Source organism: Salminus brasiliensis, chromosome 23 (genome assembly GCF_030463535.1).
Source record: "Salminus brasiliensis chromosome 23, fSalBra1.hap2, whole genome shotgun sequence".
Classification (NCBI taxonomy): domain Eukaryota; kingdom Metazoa; phylum Chordata; class Actinopteri; order Characiformes; family Bryconidae; genus Salminus; species Salminus brasiliensis.
Window position 1 is genome coordinate 7446689 of NC_132900.1, and position 18050 is coordinate 7464738.

At 42.3% G+C, this 18050-nt stretch overlaps 2 protein-coding genes across 3 annotated transcripts; one reads left to right on the forward strand and one right to left on the reverse strand.

Annotated features, from left to right (window-relative positions):
- The first annotated feature begins 679 nt into the window (after window positions 1–679).
- Window positions 680–8183, forward strand: rab8a (RAB8A, member RAS oncogene family). Its single transcript, XM_072668747.1, has 8 exons — window positions 680–857; window positions 2319–2379; window positions 2813–2873; window positions 3086–3163; window positions 3287–3376; window positions 3846–3911; window positions 4648–4698; window positions 4907–8183. The coding sequence occupies exons 1-8, from the start codon at window positions 734–736 to the stop codon at window positions 4997–4999; spliced, it is 624 nt and encodes a 207-aa protein (XP_072524848.1). The 5' UTR covers window positions 680–733; the 3' UTR covers window positions 5000–8183.
- A 2682-nt stretch (window positions 8184–10865) lies between these two features.
- On the reverse strand, window positions 10866–17475 carry cib3 (calcium and integrin binding family member 3). 2 transcript variants are annotated; one of them, XM_072669080.1, is made up of 6 exons: window positions 17425–17475; window positions 17124–17158; window positions 15498–15609; window positions 12971–13118; window positions 11083–11278; window positions 10866–10887 (listed from the first exon to the last, which is right to left on the reverse strand). In XM_072669080.1, the coding sequence occupies exons 1-6, from the start codon at window positions 17473–17475 to the stop codon at window positions 10866–10868; spliced, it is 564 nt and encodes a 187-aa protein (XP_072525181.1). The 2 variants fall into 2 exon arrangements, with proteins under 2 accessions (XP_072525181.1, XP_072525182.1); XM_072669081.1 differs by lacking the exons at window positions 15498–15609; window positions 17124–17158.
- Window positions 17476–18050: the final 575 nt, after the last annotated feature.

Consider the following 18050-nt stretch of genomic DNA (forward strand, 5'->3'; position numbering starts at 1 on the left):
CATGTCCTGGACCTGTATGAGTAGCCCACCTGGGAACTTGTACATTTTATCCTCGAGGTTCACGTTGGCCCCACATATGGATGCCCACCAGGGTCAGGACGCCCACCAGGACCAGGAGGGGTGAAACGTGGGCCTCAACTTGGTTGTACACCGCATACAGGGCCTAGATGGGACCCATGTGATAATAGATAAATAAGGGGCCCATTTGAGAAGCCCAACTGGGTCCTAAAAAGAAAACGCATATACGAACCACATGTACTCAGAGCCCCTCTGGAACCCACCTAGGCCATGTTCCACCCAGGTGAGCCCCACATGAGCATGTTGGCTGGGTTAAAATGTTCAATATTGGACTGATGGCTATGAGGAAATGTAAAAGGCAGTTTAGGGGAACATATATGCATGTAATTTATGCTGATTAATATCACAACTGGAAACAGTACAAACGTAAAGGGCGGTTCGACAGGGGGACTCCTCACTTAACTTTAGGGGGCGTCTTCTTTTTGCTAGAGGGGTCTTCATCCCCCATTTCCTTTATGTTTTAATGTTTATTAAGGTGTTGTAAGTGGCCCTCTAATAGCAGAAAGTGTGTGTGTGTGTGTGTGTGTGTGTGTGTGTGTGTGTGTGTGTGTGTGAGAGTGAGCGTATGGACTGAGAAGGGGGCGGGTGTGTATTCATTACCGCCGTGTGTCTACGCGGCGCTCAGTTACCGGGCGGGATTTCCGCAATATCAAGTATGGCGAAGACTTACGATTATTTGTTTAAACTACTGTTAATCGGGGACTCGGGAGTTGGGAAGACCTGCGTGCTGTTCAGATTCTCAGAGGATGCCTTTAACTCAACGTTTATCTCCACAATAGGTAGCTACATTTATTCTTTGGTTGTTCAGAAAGCTCCAATGACAGGCTGACATGATCCGCGTTAGCTTTGCCAGCTAGTGCTAGCTACACTTTCTTTCGGTTGGCCGGTAATATTAGCTATAGCTCTCTATTAGATGCTCTGCTTAATTCATCCACCCACTTTTTCAGCTTGATTTTCTTTCATTACACAGTTTTATTATAATCTGGGTAGACAGAATGGCTATTCCATGTAGTTTAGACGAGGCTGAAGTTGGCTTCTTACTTCAATGTACAATTCCACCTTAAATAGCACGGCTTTACATTGGGGCGCCCGCTCAGGCACCCGAACGGGCCCTGTACGATTTAAGGTGGAACTGAACATTCGAACCCGAAGCTGCCTCCGTGTACGTTAGCCAGTTAGCATTAGCTGGCTTGGACGTTAAAAACTAGATGACACTATCGTCTGTTAATGGGCTCGTATTTAGGGTTAAACCAGTCTGAATAACCCGACTGTGGTCTGAGTACGTGACAGTCCCCGCTAGAGTAAAGTGTGTTTGTATGTTTAGGCTCCAAACTGGCGGAAAGTGCAACATTAGCTAGCTTGCTAACTGGTTAGCAACCAGGCTTGCTAACGTAGACCCCATCACGAACGTAGCTGGCTAGTCTTCTAGCTAACCAGCTAGCTAGCTAGCCAGCACCAGCGAAGTAGCTGTGAGTAAGCAATATGTGGTGAAGTGGTTAGCTAGTTAGCTAGCTAGTCATTTTTGAGTGCTTGGTGATTATTAAACCTCCTAAGCGGTTCTTATGGAATAGTGTAGTTCGTTTTTGTCATTTAATCAGCCACATATTGAGCTTTTTATTTTATTTTAGCAGTGTGTTGCTGTTACCGGTGTCGTAGTTAACTAAACCTAGCTATCTAGCTAAGCTAAGCTAAGCTAGCTAACTAACTTTAGCGGTTGTTGTGCAGCTGCTTGACCAACGGGGCTCTTGCAGTATCAACAAATAATTATTTAGACCAGTTGAATAAATCGAGCTCTAAATTTAATAAACCAGCTAGCTATCACATTGAGACAGCAGTTTATTAGCTTAATCAAGGAAACGGATGTCTCTAACTTTTACTTTTCTACCTTGACACTTCAAGGATTCAGCACTAACCCTCATGTGGAGTATGACCGCACATTCATATTTTATACCTATGAGATATTTAGGGGTATTTTTATGAGGCAGTGCAAATATTGGTTATCATGGTTTCGTGTGGTAGCACGATGAAGCCCGTGTAGATGCTGCTACACACACACACACACACACAGTCAGCCGACATAGCTTCGATGGTCAGCTTTAGAGGAAGTGAGTGTCTGCTGAATGCTTGGGTTAACCAGTTTCTGCAGGGCTTCACACTTGTTGGGGAAACTGAACAACTGAGCAACTTCCAAACTCAATATTTACACTCAAGTGCTGCCTGGTGTGTTTGCTTTCTTGCAGGTATTGACTTCAAGATTAGGACAATAGAGTTAGATGGAAAGAAGATCAAGTTACAGATATGGTAGGTTGCTGAACTTCTCTCATCTTCCAGGACCTTTCTGTCTGGTCTGTCCGAAGTGGTGTTTGTGGGGAAAGCATTTACGCCTAAATCCGCAGCAAAAGTACCAAGGGCTTCAACTAATCTTTGGTGAATGTGTAACAGAATGCTTTTCTAATTCGTAAAGTGAGGCCTCGATCTACATCGGCACTGTATGGTAGTGTCGTCTAGGGGTGGGAGATATGATAGTTATTGTGATAAATTTTCTGAGCATGTTGTGGATTTCATTAGTCATGAGATCCATGAATAGTCCTAGTTACTGTAGCGCAGAATGTCAGACATTGACTAAAAATCACTTTACTTTTTCCCCCAGTTGATCTTATGTGTCATATCACTTCTATCGGTGGCTTGTCCAGCCTCTCCTGCTTTCTTTTAGCAGTTTTAATGTGTTTTGTAGGGACACGGCAGGACAGGAACGGTTCCGAACTATCACAACAGCATATTACAGAGGTGCAATGGTGAGTTGGCGATCAGCGGTCCCGGCTGTGCCTGTATTGCAACACTAGAATTTAAAAATAATGCCTAGGCATGCTCGTTTAATCTTCTTAAAGTCAGGCAGTCTTGCTTGTGTTGTGCACTGTTGCATTTAGCTCTTTGCTCTTGGTGATTTGAATGCTTTAGTTCTCCCTATTATGAACCAGACCTGATTGCTCTTTTGCGCCGATCTCAGGGCATTATGCTGGTGTACGACATCACTAATGAGAAATCCTTTGACAACATCAAGAACTGGATCAGGAACATAGAGGAGGTGAGTGTTGAGTGAGGCTGGCACATCAGTTGTGGCCATGTGGGTATTGTGCACAACAAATTGTCCTCTGGACCTCATCCTACATGATCCTTATTCTGTGTACTGTTTCGTTCTCTTACCCAGCATGCATCAGCAGACGTGGAGAAGATGATTTTGGGGAACAAATGTGACATCAATGACAAACGACAAGTGTCTAAAGAGCGAGGAGAGAAGGTATGTTTTAGGAATGCTTCTTCTAAGGTATTCCTACACATTTCCATTCAGATTGCTGCCTAATCCCTGTCTGGGGAATTGGCTCTGAGTGTTCAAATTGCTGCCTATTGTGATTTAAATATCTCTTAGGCTTTGTTTTGTGCCCAAATCAGTTCAGCTCAAAGAACAGTGTAGTGGGTAACTCTATTTCCATCCACACAGCAGACTGGGATTTGATTCCCTGCCCAAGCAAGCGCATCACATTATACTTATGAAAGTCATTGGGCAATACTCCTAATGCCACATTCTCCAACAACTATAGCATAATTTAACTGTATTAGAGCGTCAGCCAAATTTCTACATAAAGAACGGAACAGAACATAGCATGCAAACTATTCTAGTTTTCTAGTGCAATTTCGCTTTGATGGGAGTTATTTTCTCACTTACTGAATTGATCTGAGTGATTAATCTACGGCTCTTCTCTCTTCAGCTGGCGTTAGAGTATGGCATCAAATTTATGGAGACGAGTGCGAAGGCCAACATCAACGTGGAGAATGTGAGTGACTGATCTACACATATGCAAATGCACACACAGCTTGTCTATTCCCTGTAGAAAAGAACTGCCAATAGAATAGGATTCTGGAGTAAATGACGTGAACCTATTGGCACTATGCCTGATGCCTGGTGGTATAAAGTCCACTTACTTTGCGCTGTGATGCAGTAGAAGTAATTGTGTTCTCTGGTATGATGGATGGTGCTCCATCCAATACTTTTGGGATGAGTGGGGGAGTTGGAGTGGGTGAAGTAGGGTGGTCAACATCAGACATCCTGACCTCACTGATGCTCTGAATGCAATCAGATCTTCACAGCAATGCTTCCAATGTAGTAGAAAGCCTAGAGGCAGTTATTCTGACAAAAGCTGGAACCTTTTTTATATTTGTTTTAATTATGTGTAAATCTTTGATTTCTGAAGAAACAGTAAATAAGCAGGCATTCCAAAAAGTTTGTCCATATAGTGCATCTCTGAAACAGTAACTTTACAGTGGCAGGAAAATAACTTCTACTGTAAATTAGTGTGAAGAGATTTAGTCATTTTGGAACATTTCTGTTGGTCTGATTGTGCTGTTATAGGGTTGCTGTTATTAAATCTGTCAAGTATTAAACAGTGGCAGAAATATTTTGCTTCAGCAGCAACGATCTAACCCAAATTAAAAGGCTTGAAACTGCATGGCATATGGTAGCTGATTTATGACTAAATATATGATATGAAATGTGTTGTACTCTGATTTTAGGCATTTTTGACACTTGCCAGAGACATCAAAGCAAAGATGGACACAAAATTGGTAAGACTTTCACCTGTTTTACCAAGTAAATCACTGTAAAGCTCACATAGGGCCTACATTACATGATTATTATGTTATTATTATTATTACGTGATTATTTGCTGTGCTTTTTTCCCCTCTCTTCTTCTTCTTCTTTCCCAGTAGTTATGAAATAAAGGAGAACCAAACATAAAGACTTAAAACACTTTTTTCAAATCTTTCCTTATAGGAGGGTAACAATCCCCAAGGCAGCAATCATGGAGTGAAGATCACCACAGAGCAACAGAAAAAGAGCAGCTTCTTCCGCTGTGTTCTACTGTGAAGACCAAGGCCTTACTGTCCACCATCCTGGGGCTGGACTTAACTGGACTGTGCTCTCGTTTTTAGCACTTTCACTCTCTTCTTTTCTCTCCCTCTTTTTCTTGGTCTTTCTTTTTCCCTCAAAATATCTCTCTGCTTCCAGCCCTAGAACTGATGGAGTGCCCAGCTCCTCTCATCTGCTTCCCCTGACTGACATGTTCCCCAGACACCGTGGGCTGGCGTCATTTGCTTCCTCAAAGTTGAAGAGCTAAGTGGTGAAAGTTTCTTTTTGATTCACGCCCAAAGGAATAGTACGTGTCGAAGCTCCATCCAGAGCACAGCCGGCAAAACCCATTCTCTTGCTGAAGTGGCAGAGGCTTTCCTTCCAGGTTCTCACACATTGTGCCCACTTTGAGAGTTATTCAGGATATTTCTTTTGTCATTCCATTGTTTTCTGCTCTCATGCTTTCTTCGACAATCACTTGACCTCACTCTATATAGGAGACTTGTAATTTGCCTCTTAAAATGCATTTTAGTATTGCCTGTTCTGTCTTTGTCCTCCATCTTTTTTTTTTTTTACTTTTTACCTTTGCATTGACCAGATTCTGTTTCCAGTCAACATTCCATTATGTACATGTTTACTCAGTAATGCAGTAGAGCCAGTTGTACAGACACAGACTATATATGCTGTTTTGACTTATTTCCTAATTAAAATCTGAGTAGTTTCTCATTTAGCACTCATTGAGCTGTATCCACTGCCTCTGTGTAACCAACCTATCTAGAATGACTGACTGAATTTCCTCCCCTATCTTAAATCCTCTCAAGACTGAGTGGCTCAGCAGTCTAATGCGCTACCACTATGGCCCGGGAGTCGCAAGTTCAAATCCCGAACTATACTGTTTTGTGCTTTCTCCGAATGGGTGGATGGCCATGTCTCCCCATATCAAGCTTGAGTGATGCTGGTCAGCACAGGTCTCTGTTAGCTGATGCGGTAAAGCTGTGGACCCGTCGAGCGTATCGGCTGCCCGGCAATGCCACGTCGGCGGCAATTTATAGAGAGGCGGTGGTTGACTTTGCGTGTATTGGAGGAGACTTGCATTAAGTCCTTATCCTCCTAGTGTCGGGGGATTGCTAGTGCTAGGGGGAGCTACAAATCTGTGGGTTAATTGGCAGTACCAAATTAGAAGAAAACTGGAAAAATTTGAACATTGAATAAAAAAAAAAATTATAATAAAAATTCTCAAGGAAAACGCACAACACTGCACCCTTAGTGTGCAACAGTGCTGCCAAAACCTAGGAGGATATTGTTCCTTCAGTGCAGACTTGTATGAGATTTGACCTAAAGAACACCTTGATACTCAGTCAGTGGGTTTTGGGATAGAATAGACTTCAGCCTCAATTCTACCTAATCCATAGTATTTTCTTCATAAAAACAGCACTGATGGTTTTTTGTACCAGGCAGATCTTCAGAATGCAAAGTCCTGTGTTTAGACAGGATATCATGGCTTTTTGTTAGTTTTGAAAGAATCTTAAATGTTAGAGAAAGTGTGTGCGTGAGTGTTCTATGCCATGCTCGCTTGACCATTCCAGAGGCTTCTTTGTGCTGATATGCTTTAGGGAGATCCAGCCCTGATCAGTTTGTTATTGTTGTTCTTAGATCTGTCCCATCCAGACTACTTTGGTCTGTTGTCATTCTCAGTCTCTTCCTGCTCTAGACTGTAGATGGCACCATGTGCTCTGTAAGACTTCTCAGTGTTGCTCACTAATACCCGATGTGCATAAATTAGCTTCACGTGACTGGGCTAATCTAGCCAGAGCCGGCCAGAACAGCTGATCCACTTCACCTCCCTCCAAATAGTTATGAGCGATCTGTCCTGTTGTTTATGAAAGATAATGCAATGCACATATCCTCTATTTTGGCAGTTGGTTTTTCCTTAAGCGTCACTGATGACGTTTTAAAAATCTATAATGATCAAGACAAAGCAGCTTAGCAACCGGTCAGGAAAGACCCTTACTGACTCACCAGCGCTCTAAAAGGCACGCAGACCTTCTGAAGGAACAATTGCTCATTCATTAGGAGTTTGAAGACAGAAGCACAGTGGTTTCTGTTGTGGCTAACTCTACAGGGGCCTTGTATGTTCTTGAAATAGAATGAGGAAAACCACAGCAGATAAAGCTCTCGTTTGACATTTTACTGCACCTTTTCTCCAATCTTCTCCCAAAGAGTTGAGAGTTTGTGTCTCACCTTGACCAAATCTATTGCCCCCCCCTACCCCTTTTTTCCACCCTCCACCCCATATTTACACATTTCCCTAAACATTGTACCATTTGTCTTAATTGCTAATACTTGATCTATAATTTTGGATCTATGCATCATGAAGGTGACATTTCTGACCTCTTGTATTTTTGCATATCTCTTCTCTCATTGAGACTGCAGTAGTTTTTCTCTCCTTTTACCCCACCTTTTACCCTTCGTAGCCTCTCCCTGCTGTAGCTGCCCTCTGTCCCTTTTGTGCAATCCAATGGCTCTCTTGGAGAAGAGCCTTGTGTATATACTGTACTGAGTCAGAAAAAGCAATGTCACTGTTCAATGTGTTTGTTATGGTGGACCTATAATGCAGCGGGTGATCTGACCTTATAAATAACTGATAGTTCGAGCCATTGCTGTTGTCGTTGTCTGTTGTTGTTGTTTTTCAGTCTCTGTATTTGTGCACTCAGTGATGTTGCACACTATGCTCGAGAGCTGGTGGAGGGCACTCTGAGTGAGCAAGCATTAGAAACTGGAAAGCATAAATAAATAAGCGTGAATAACGCAAGGCAGTGCTTCCCGATGTCTCGTCAGTTTTACGAGCCACATCCAGTTGCGTAGCGTCGACTCGAGCAGTAATAATATCTGGCTCAAATCTCAAGATTTAGTTTGTTTGTTCTATATCTTTTCTCTTTTGAAATCGCTCTGTAAGGCATATCGTTTCCATTTCTTTTATACGACCATTTTCATTTAATTGTTGATTGTGAGGTGACCGGGGAGACAAACATTGTTACATTTTGAAAAAAACAAAACAAAAAAAGCAATTGTAAATAACTCTAAGAAGAGATCTACTTAAATTGTACTGTACTTTCTAAAAATCATGTTGAGGAAAAAAAATTGTCTACAGTTTTGTAGATATCAGAACTTTTGATTTATTAAAATAAGATTCTTTTAAGAACCAGAGTTGTCTGTGTGTTCATTTGAACCTGTGTAAACTTGTGAATCTAACGTGTTAAATGATTGGTCTGCATAATTTTTTACTTTTTATTTATTAATGTATTATTTAGTTTGTTCATTCTTGTGGGATTGTGTGAATACCTTCATTCATCCACAGAAAGCATTTTTTAATGGTTAAAAAATGCTGTGGTTTGCACATTTCATACTTCATTGCATCAAGTTAAGCATCAAGGTGCCGATATTACCAAATACAGTGGGGCAAAAAAGTATTTAGTCAGTCACCAATTGGGCAAGTTCTCCCACTTAAAAAGATGAGAGGCCTGTAATTGACATCATAGGTAGACCTCAACTATGAGATCTGAAAATCACATTGTCTGATTTTTAAAGAATTTATTTGCAAATAATGGTGGAAAATAAGTATTTGGTCAATAACAAAAGTTCATCTCAATACTTTGTTATATATCCTTTGTTGGCAATGACAGAGGTCAAACGTTTTCTGTAAGTCTTCACAAGGTTGGCACACCGTTGCTGGTATGTTGGCCCATTCCTCCATGCAGATCTCCTCTAGAGCAGTGATGTTTTGGGGCTGTCAGCGGGCAACACGGACTTTCAACTCCCTCCAAAGGTTTTCTATGGGGTTGAGATCTGGAGACTGGCTAGGCCACTCCAGGACCTTGAAATGCTTCTTACGAAGCCACACCTTTGTTGCCCTGGCAGTATGCTTGGGATCATTGTCATGCTGAAAGACCCAGCCACATTTCATCTTTAATGCCCTTGCTGATGAAGGAGGTTTGCACTCAAAATCTCACAATACATGGCCCCATTCATTCTTTCATATACACGGACCAGTCGTCCTAGTCCCTTTGCAGAGAAACAGCCCCAAAGCATGATGTTGCCACCCCCATGCTTCACAGTTGGTATGGTGTTCTTTGGATGCAACTCAGCATTCACTCTCCTTCAAACACAACGAGTTGTGTTTGTACCAAACAGTTCTACTTTGGTTTCATCTGACCATAAGACATTCTCCCAATACTCTTCCAGAACATCCTAATGCTCTCTAGTAAACTTCAGACGCGCCCGGATATGTACTGGCTTAAGCAGGGGAACACGTCTGGCACTGCAAGATCTGAGTCCCTGGCGGCGTAGTGTTTAACGGACTGTAGCCTTTGTAATGTTGCTCCCAGCTTTCTGCAGGTCATTCACTAGGTCCCCCAGTGTGGTTCTGGGATTTTTGCTCACCGTTCTTGTTATCATTTTGACCCCACGGCTGATCGAGGGAGATTAGCAGTGGTCTTGTAGGTCTCCCATTTTCTGATTATTGCTCCCACAGTAGATTTCTTCACACCAAGCTGCTTGCCTATTGCAGAGTCAGTCTTCCCAGCCTGGTGCAGGTCTACAATTTTCTTCCTGATGTGTTCTTTGACAGCTCTTTGGTTTTGGCCATGGTTAAGTTTGGAGTGTGACTGGTTGAGGTTGTGGACAGGTGTCTTTTATACAGATAACAAGTGGAGGACAGAGAAGCCTCTTAAAGAAGAAGTTACAGGTCTGTGAGAGCCAGAAATCTTGCTTGTTTGTAGGTGACCAAATACTTATTTTACACCATTATTTGCAAATAAATTCTTTAAAAATCAGACAATGTGATTTTCAGATCTCATAGTTGAGGTCTACCTATGATGTCAATTACAGGCCTCTCTCATATTTTTAAGTGGGAGAACTTGCACAATTGGTGACTGACTAAATACTTGTTTTCCCCACTGTATACACTTGTTACAGATACAGGCTGAACACAGGACCTTTTTGCAGATGGGCAACACCAGCAGCAGACCACCCTGGGTTCCGCTTTCCGCCAAGAACAGAAAGCTGGGGCTGCAGTGGGCACAGGCTCAGCAAAACTAGACAAATGAAGACTGGAGAAACGTAGCCTGGTCTGATTAGGCACCCAGATGGTAGGGTCACAATTTGGCACCAACAGCACAATCCATGACGCCAACCTGCCTTGTGTCAGCAGTCGAGGCTGGTGGAGGTGGTGTGATGGTGTGGGAAATGTTTTCTAGGCACAGTTTGGGCCTGTTAATACCAATCGATCAGTCAATTACTAGATCGTCAATGAATCCTCTTCAGAGAAGTGACCGGATCTGGAGTGTTTCTAATGAAGCTCTTGGTTTGTATGCTGTATGTCTGTGTGTTGTGCAGTTATATAATGAAGGATTGCTCGGTCTATTAACTACACTGTAGATTGTGTGTTTGTATTTGTGTATAACAGAAAGTCTATAGAGAACAGTGGCCTCCAAACACATTTATTACACAAGGCAGTGCTAGCGTCTCAGAATTCAGAAAGAATTCGAATTATCATCCAATAAAAGTCTTGTTAAAATAAGAAAACGACTGTAGTCTGCGATTCCTCAGAATGACAATACCTAACAGTCTGGAGATAATTCATGCTCTAAAAGGGCAAGGATTAAGCCTAGTCCTGGACTACACAGCACATCGGTCTGAATATACAACAGTGTAGTCCAGGGCTTGTCGTAATCTCTGACCTGGAAACTAACCCTATGCGAAAGCTTTAAGTGAACTATTTTCCTGCCCTTCCAATTACTGATCCAGTTTAGCTTTGTTGTCGATGCTCTGCATCCACCCAGTCCAAGATTTTTGGTCCCTGTAATCTGTTTTGGTCCCCGACGGCTCATATTCTGATGTGGAACGTGCTGGAAGGAAATATACAAATATCCAGTTACAATTCTCCTGGACCTTCTTCACTGACTTGACATTTTAAACAGCTTTCATGAGAGTTTCCTGCAGGTTTATTGAACTATGAACTGGATGAAATACACCGGCAGTGTCCCTGATTTATATAGCCTATAGTCACGACTGTTTATGTATGATTATGTATTAGCTCTAACCTGAGGAAGTCTGGAGCTCTCACTATCATGTGCTGGAAGTCCTCCAATGAGAGGCGCCCGTCGTTGTCCAGATCAGCTTCATCCATCACCTTCTCACACACCATTCTCACCTCGTCCTCCGTCAGCTCGTTCCTCGTAAGCTTGTTCAGAGTCTTCTCCAGATCTGACTTGCAGATGAAGTCGTCGTTGTTAAAGTCTTTGAGTGAGAAAGGAGCGCGAGCATGTGAACAGACCATACATGTCTTGCAATGACAAACACTGGCCACTTTATCAGAAACATCCACTGTACAGTTGCATGTTGTAGGTTCACACAGTCTACTTGAATACTGCACATCATCTAACAGTTACCTCCAGTCTGGAAATACATGTCACAAGGCAAACACCTTCTCCAACTGATTTCATGACCATGACAATGAGTTCAGTGTTCCTCAGTGGCCTTCGCAGTGACCGGATCTTAATCTTATAGTGCACCTTTGAGATGTGGAAGACCTGGAGATTGGTTCTCCTGGACAGTGTTCCTGAAAAATCTACAGGATTATGTACTGCAGTCATGTACACATGGACCAGGATCTCAAAGGAATGTTGTGGAATCCAGACTGAAGCCTTTTTGGGAGCAAGGAGAGGCCCTACCCAGTGTTGGTTTAGGCCTAGGTGCTCACATGGGTGGAATGTGGGCTAGGTGGGTTCCAGGTGGGCTCTAGGTGGGCATGGACACTGACTGGGTTTGTACATACCCAGTTGACCCTGGTTTGATCCCCATGATTGGTATCCATGGCTAAGATACTCTTAAGCACAAGACCTATCCCCCACATAGTGGGAGTGGGACTGTGTGTGTGTGTGTGTGTGTGTGTGTGTGTGTGTGTGTGTGTGTGTGTGGGTGTGGGTGGGTGTTCACCCCCACAGATGGGTTAAATGTGTAATTCTGCTGCACTGCTGTCGGATGGCGGAAAAGTGTGCTTAATCTGCTTAATCGTAGAGGCTGTTACTGCAGCAAAGAGAGGACAAACCCCCAGATAAGCCAGATAAGCAAGTGTCCACAAACATTTGTACAAACTGGGCCGGTTTGGACTTCTTCTGTCTGCCTTTGCAGGCTCCGATTATTCATTATAATTTGATTAAACTAAATGCATAACTGGCTTTAGGACTTCAGTTTCATCCCAGCATGCCTGTAGCAGAACTGCCTTTGTTTACTGTCTGTAAATAATAAATGAAAACTTTCTCTTGACCTTTGGCAGCAGTGGAGCATGTACCTCTGTGAAATGTCTGACTCTGATAGCATGTTTAATTAGACGGCTCTGAACACACACACACACACTTCTGCTCAGAGACAGAACCTGCTCTGGTGAACTCCTGCATTATTTACCCCCTTCCTTAAAGCTCCCTCAATAGGACTGTACAAGATGAGCACAATAGAAAGCTGATGATCTTTGCTACTGTACAAGACTGTTTACCCGACCTAGTAATTCTAAACTTACAAATGCCTCCTTATCTCATGTATAATGTCAGGTGGGATATTAACTCACTGTACAAATGAACAGAAATGCCCCCAAATCTAACAAAACAGCCTGGACTGGAGCTTGCGTCTTCGATTTTGCCCTGAAGATAAGAGGCTAATGTAGCTAATGAGAACTGAATACTTACACCATGACAGTTAGCATTGTTGGAACTGAATGCCGAAATCATCTAACTGTGTTATGTGACTAATATTTACTAGCCCTGCTTATGCAGCCAAAATTCAGACTTCAAGATATTGCATCTGATGTTTTCAGCTGTGCATGCCAACTGCTTTGGGTAGAAGCTCTTGGGTATAAGAATTGAACTTTAGATCTTGCCTAGATCAGCTCTGTGTTTTTTACTAACTCCATGCATTACTGTCATGCAAACTGACCATAGATTTTGAAGGCGTAGTAGGCTTTCAGATCTCTTGGTGCCATTTCACTTAGGACGGAAAACATATCCAAGAAGTCGTCCAACGTCATGTTTCCTTCCCCATCTTCTGAAAAGACCTCTGCAATCCTCTGTCTGAAAGGGTTATCCTGAGCAAGACATCCAAAAAGTGCCACGGTTAAAAGGTGTCTTCAGAACCTGCCAGGTATTACGCACTGTGCTTATCTGAGGGTTCTGGCGGGCTTGTTTCAGATTATATTGTAAGGCCTATTAAAACCGAGCACACCTACACTGAATAATTGTCAAAACAAGACAAGACAAGACAATAAATCACAAAAAAAACACATTTCTGATAATGCTAATTCCTGCTTGCCCTCAATGGGGTTCTAGAACAGACATTTACGTATACTTAACCTTTTATGTAGCAGTTTAAAGATGTCTCTTTCAGTAAAGACCCCCTGGTACAGAGCTGCTGCCACTGCTTTCCATTTCTAATGGCTGAGTGAAACCTGGCTAGGCCACCTCTTATATTCACAGCCAGTAACACACTGTGTGTAGGATTTCCAGCAGGCCTAGAGTGTTGTTTTCTCTAAAACTAATCTCATCCACTCTAAATCAAAACGTGATTGGTCGATTTCACCGTCACTTTCTTGTGATGTTGGTGGTTAATTTACACCCTCAGTTTAGCTGCTGAGATTCCAACCTGTAGTAGAGCTCGGAGTAACAGTTAGCTGTATAGATATCACAGAGAGAGAAAATGCCTAATGGTCAGTTAACCTTTGGGTGTTTGAAGCATGTAACTGTCTTATTTTCAACCAAACATTGAACTCAATATTAAAATTCAATTAGTATATTTTATATAATATACATATAATTTACAGATTAAAGCAACACTATGGAAAACTGGCATTTCACACTCCTGGGCTCCCCCTACAGACGGGAATTGTAATTTGCGCTTTGAGACACGTTTTTTTCTAGACAAGTTGAGAGATATAGAACCTATAGAACCTCACTGAAATGGTATCAGAGTTTACACTAATATGGCTTGAGTTATGCACCGTTACGCAGTTCTCGGGAGTGATGTCCTGCTCGCTTCACCAACGTTACATATTGCAGTTAGCAGTAGCAGTAAGTGCTAAGCATGGAGTAGCAATGACAGTGATGCTATTCTTCCTATCACAATTACAAGTGAAGCATCAACATGATGGTCCAGGGGGTTCGAATCCTGAGCCACGCTGCTCTGCCATCAGTGACCGGAGTCCAGGAGAGCACAATCAGCCGTGCTCTCTCCCGGTGTGTACATGGCGCTCTCTCCCCTCATAACTCAGAACAGCAAGCGTGTTGGAGCAATGCTGCATCGGCAGCAGTTTGAAAAGAGGCGGTGGCTGGCTTTACATGTATCGGAGGAGACATGTATTCAGTCATCACCTTCCTAGTGTCAAGAGCAATGCTAGTGCTAGGGGGCATAAACAGGTGGGTGAATTGGCAGTACCAAATTGGGAAAAAACGGAAAAGTTTGATTAATAAATTAATAAAAAATAAATTATGTTGATAACGTTGCTGATATTTTAAAGTTCCAACATAGTGTTAATTATACTAAACAAAAATGTATATATATATATATATATATATATATATATATATATATACAAAACTATATTTTTTAATTCCCTTGAATATTACCAGGTTTTACCTGAAGGCCTTGAAAACAGACCCTGAGGGTTTCTCTCCAAGGTTACTAAGCATGTAGCCATATCATAGAATCTATATTACCTTTAGAGTTGCTTAAGGATGGATGATTTCCTTCCCAATCTATAAAGTCTGTATGTAAAAATTAAAGCTGGAAAACAACTCATTTTGAACCCATTGTGGCTGCACAGGGTGTTTTTACTGCACTGTAACTGAGTTTTTACAGTGGATGTGGATAAATAAATGGGATGTTACCCTGTTCCTCATTATCAGGGGGATCCAAGGATCCCTGCAGCTTTCATACAGATCCAGGAAAGGTTTCTTTTCACAATGTTCCTTCACACAACAATGTGATGAACCTCATTTCATTTGTTCATTGGTCAGCCACAAAACAGGGTGCATCAGTGGTATTAGACACAAATGGTCTAAATATAAATAGGAACCCTGCTTAACCCAATACATATAATACAATACTAATAACTAAAAATTATTTTTCTAATGGCAAATGAGTCCAACACAAATTGAACTGCATTAGAAATGGTGTTCAACGTCTACTGAACTACATGTTTACTGGTGAAAAATCTCACATTCTAAAATAAGCATTGTTATCAGGGGCCTGTTGGACTGTCCTGTTCCTGTTGTGACAGACAGCTACCGAGCAGTGCTAGTGCTATTATTCGCACCAGTCTAAAGCCCCCATGGACCTTTCTGTTATCTCCAGTTCAGGGGGATCTGATGACACATAACCTCTCCAAGACTGCTATCAATTAGTAGGGGATCCATAATTGATAAGGAACACGGCATGAGCGGCGCGGTGTGCTGTGTGAGATAGACTGCACCTTCAGCTCCGGCATGCTGCCAATCAGCTCGTAGGGTAAACGCACATCTGGCTGGTTGGTGTAGTCCAGTGGAACAAGCTGAGGGGCCAAATCGCGATACCGATGGAAAAGTCTAGAAAGAAATGAAGGGGGGCATCACATTTAGTCTGGGAAACAGTGGCAAATTGTGTGCTTTATATAGACTAAAATCATTTACATAAATTAAAGGAAGGGTGGCAAAACTGGATTGTAAAAAAAGTGGTATGGGGGAGTGTTCTCCCCGTCCCAATAAAAACTACACTTATGGCAATAATAATAAATGGATGTAAAGCTACTTTAAAATCATGGCTCTTACACAGTTATTCCAATGATGTTGATCAAAATTATTAAGATGGCAACACCAGCTGGATACACAGAGATCTGAACATTGTAAAAAATGTAGGCCATCTTAAAATGATTTTGATGAGTCTGTGGCTCCGCCTCCTTAATTTGTTTATTGTTTATTCTAATCTGCAGGTTAGATCTCCCCTTATCACATGACGTCCTTAGACTGGGAGGCTTTTGGAGACAGTGGAGTGCTGAGCTCTTGCTGGGATTTTAACTTAAGATCTCCTTGCTAAGCCAATTGATAAGCAGCAGTTAGACCGTAGGGCCGGTTTAGAGCTCTTAAACTACAATACATAAAAACACAGCTCTGAGTAAAATTTACTTTTCAGTTCTGGTCATAGCATGGGCATAATGGTCAGCCAGCTTGGTCATGCAGGTCATCCTGGCCAGGTTGGTCTGACATACCAGCAAAACCATCAGACAAACACATATCGCTGTGGTCCAATGAAAACCATGTATCTCCATTTTTGTCTGTTTTCTCCACGGTTTGAAGCCTGTAGCTGTTCTGTACTCTGTGTTAATCATTCTGGATGAATAGACCAATAGTAATGCTCTACATTTCTTGGAATAAACTCTTATTTTACATTGACTTCCAATCAAAGTTAAGAATATTTTTGCCTTCTCCTGTAAAGTCAACATTTTGGATATACGTTTTTCATTGGACAGCAACGATATGCTATGCCGATCAAGAGCTAAGCTGGTCAACCAGCTTGACCAGTCTGAGCTAGCCAGGCTGTTTTGAGATACCCTAGAGCTGTGCAAATTACACTACATTAAAATACGCAGTTCTGAGTAAATTCACCTTTCCGTTCTGTCTTGAACACAGAAATGCACATGGCTCACAGCTCTAGGGTGGCATGACTGTCTAACTGCTTGCTTGTCAAAAGGGAGATGGGAAATCATACGAGTTTAAATCCTTTCAACACCTCAGCCCTCTGTTATCAGGAGTCTAAGAATAGGAAGGCCTCCCTCATGCGATAGGGGGAGTTCTAAGCTAAAGATGGGAATGAACAGTAAACAGATCAAGGGGGCGGAGCCAAGGACTAAACATCTTACACAATATTTGAGCAATTTCAATTGCAGCTCATTTACTAATGATTTTAAGGCTCAACTCAAGTTTACTCAACTTGAGTCAACTCAAAAACACCCTATACTCAATTACTTATATTACGTTAGCCTTCACAGTGTAGACCTAGGCCAAACCAAGCCATTATAGCCTCTATAGCATAATCCTGTTAATGACAGAATGATAAAGCTTACCTTAAAATTTCCTTTCTGGTGAAGTATGTGCAGTCCTTTAAAAATCAAAGAGGTAAACAACATGATGCTGTAAGGCTGACGTGACTTCTACAGTCCACAATTCTGACACACTGATACACAGTACATGAATATGAATGAGACACAGGCTTCACACATGACTGACTAGCTCCTAAAAGCAGATTATAGGGTGCAATTATTGCTGCCCTACAACATCCCACCACTTCTAACAAACACTCAACTACAAGCTGTAAATACAGAAATACTCTTTAAAGCTGAGTAAATACAGCTTCTCCTCACTGACCTGATACGCATCCAGTTGCTGGGCAGTGAAGATGGTCTGCTTGTTCCCCATTCCCGCTCAGCCAGAATGAGCCCCACAGCCCCATGTGAGTGTCAGTGTGTTCCAGGAGGGAGCGTGGGCAGATATTTCAGATATGAAATGTACGGGACAATGGAGAGGGGATCAGGTGTCCACCCCGCCGGGCCTTCACCTCGCCATTATAATGGAGGCATTTCATCGTTTTCATTGCGCTGAATGGCAGCCGTTTTTGGACGTGAATGCAGCTGTCGGTCAGATGGAGTGCCGGTGGCAGCGAGCCCCTGCTGAGAACAGGGGGTGACGCCTCACCCAGGGGGTCAGATTACACCTGCTTTACCTGGGTTACAACACAGAGTAGGTTAGCAGAAGGAACCAGCACTAAATGCGCTGTTTGTTTTTTTCAAAACATCTAGTAATTAAAAAACATCTAGTTTTTTTTCAAAACAAGTAATTAAAGTGGGTAATTGGCTAAAAACCTGGCCAACTCACATTGGTCAAGCTGGTTAAGTAGGTTGACCAGCTTAGTTCTTGACCAGCATAGCAAAAGTATTCGTTTGATGGTTTAGCTGGCATGTATGACCAACATGACTAAGCTAGCCAACCAGTAT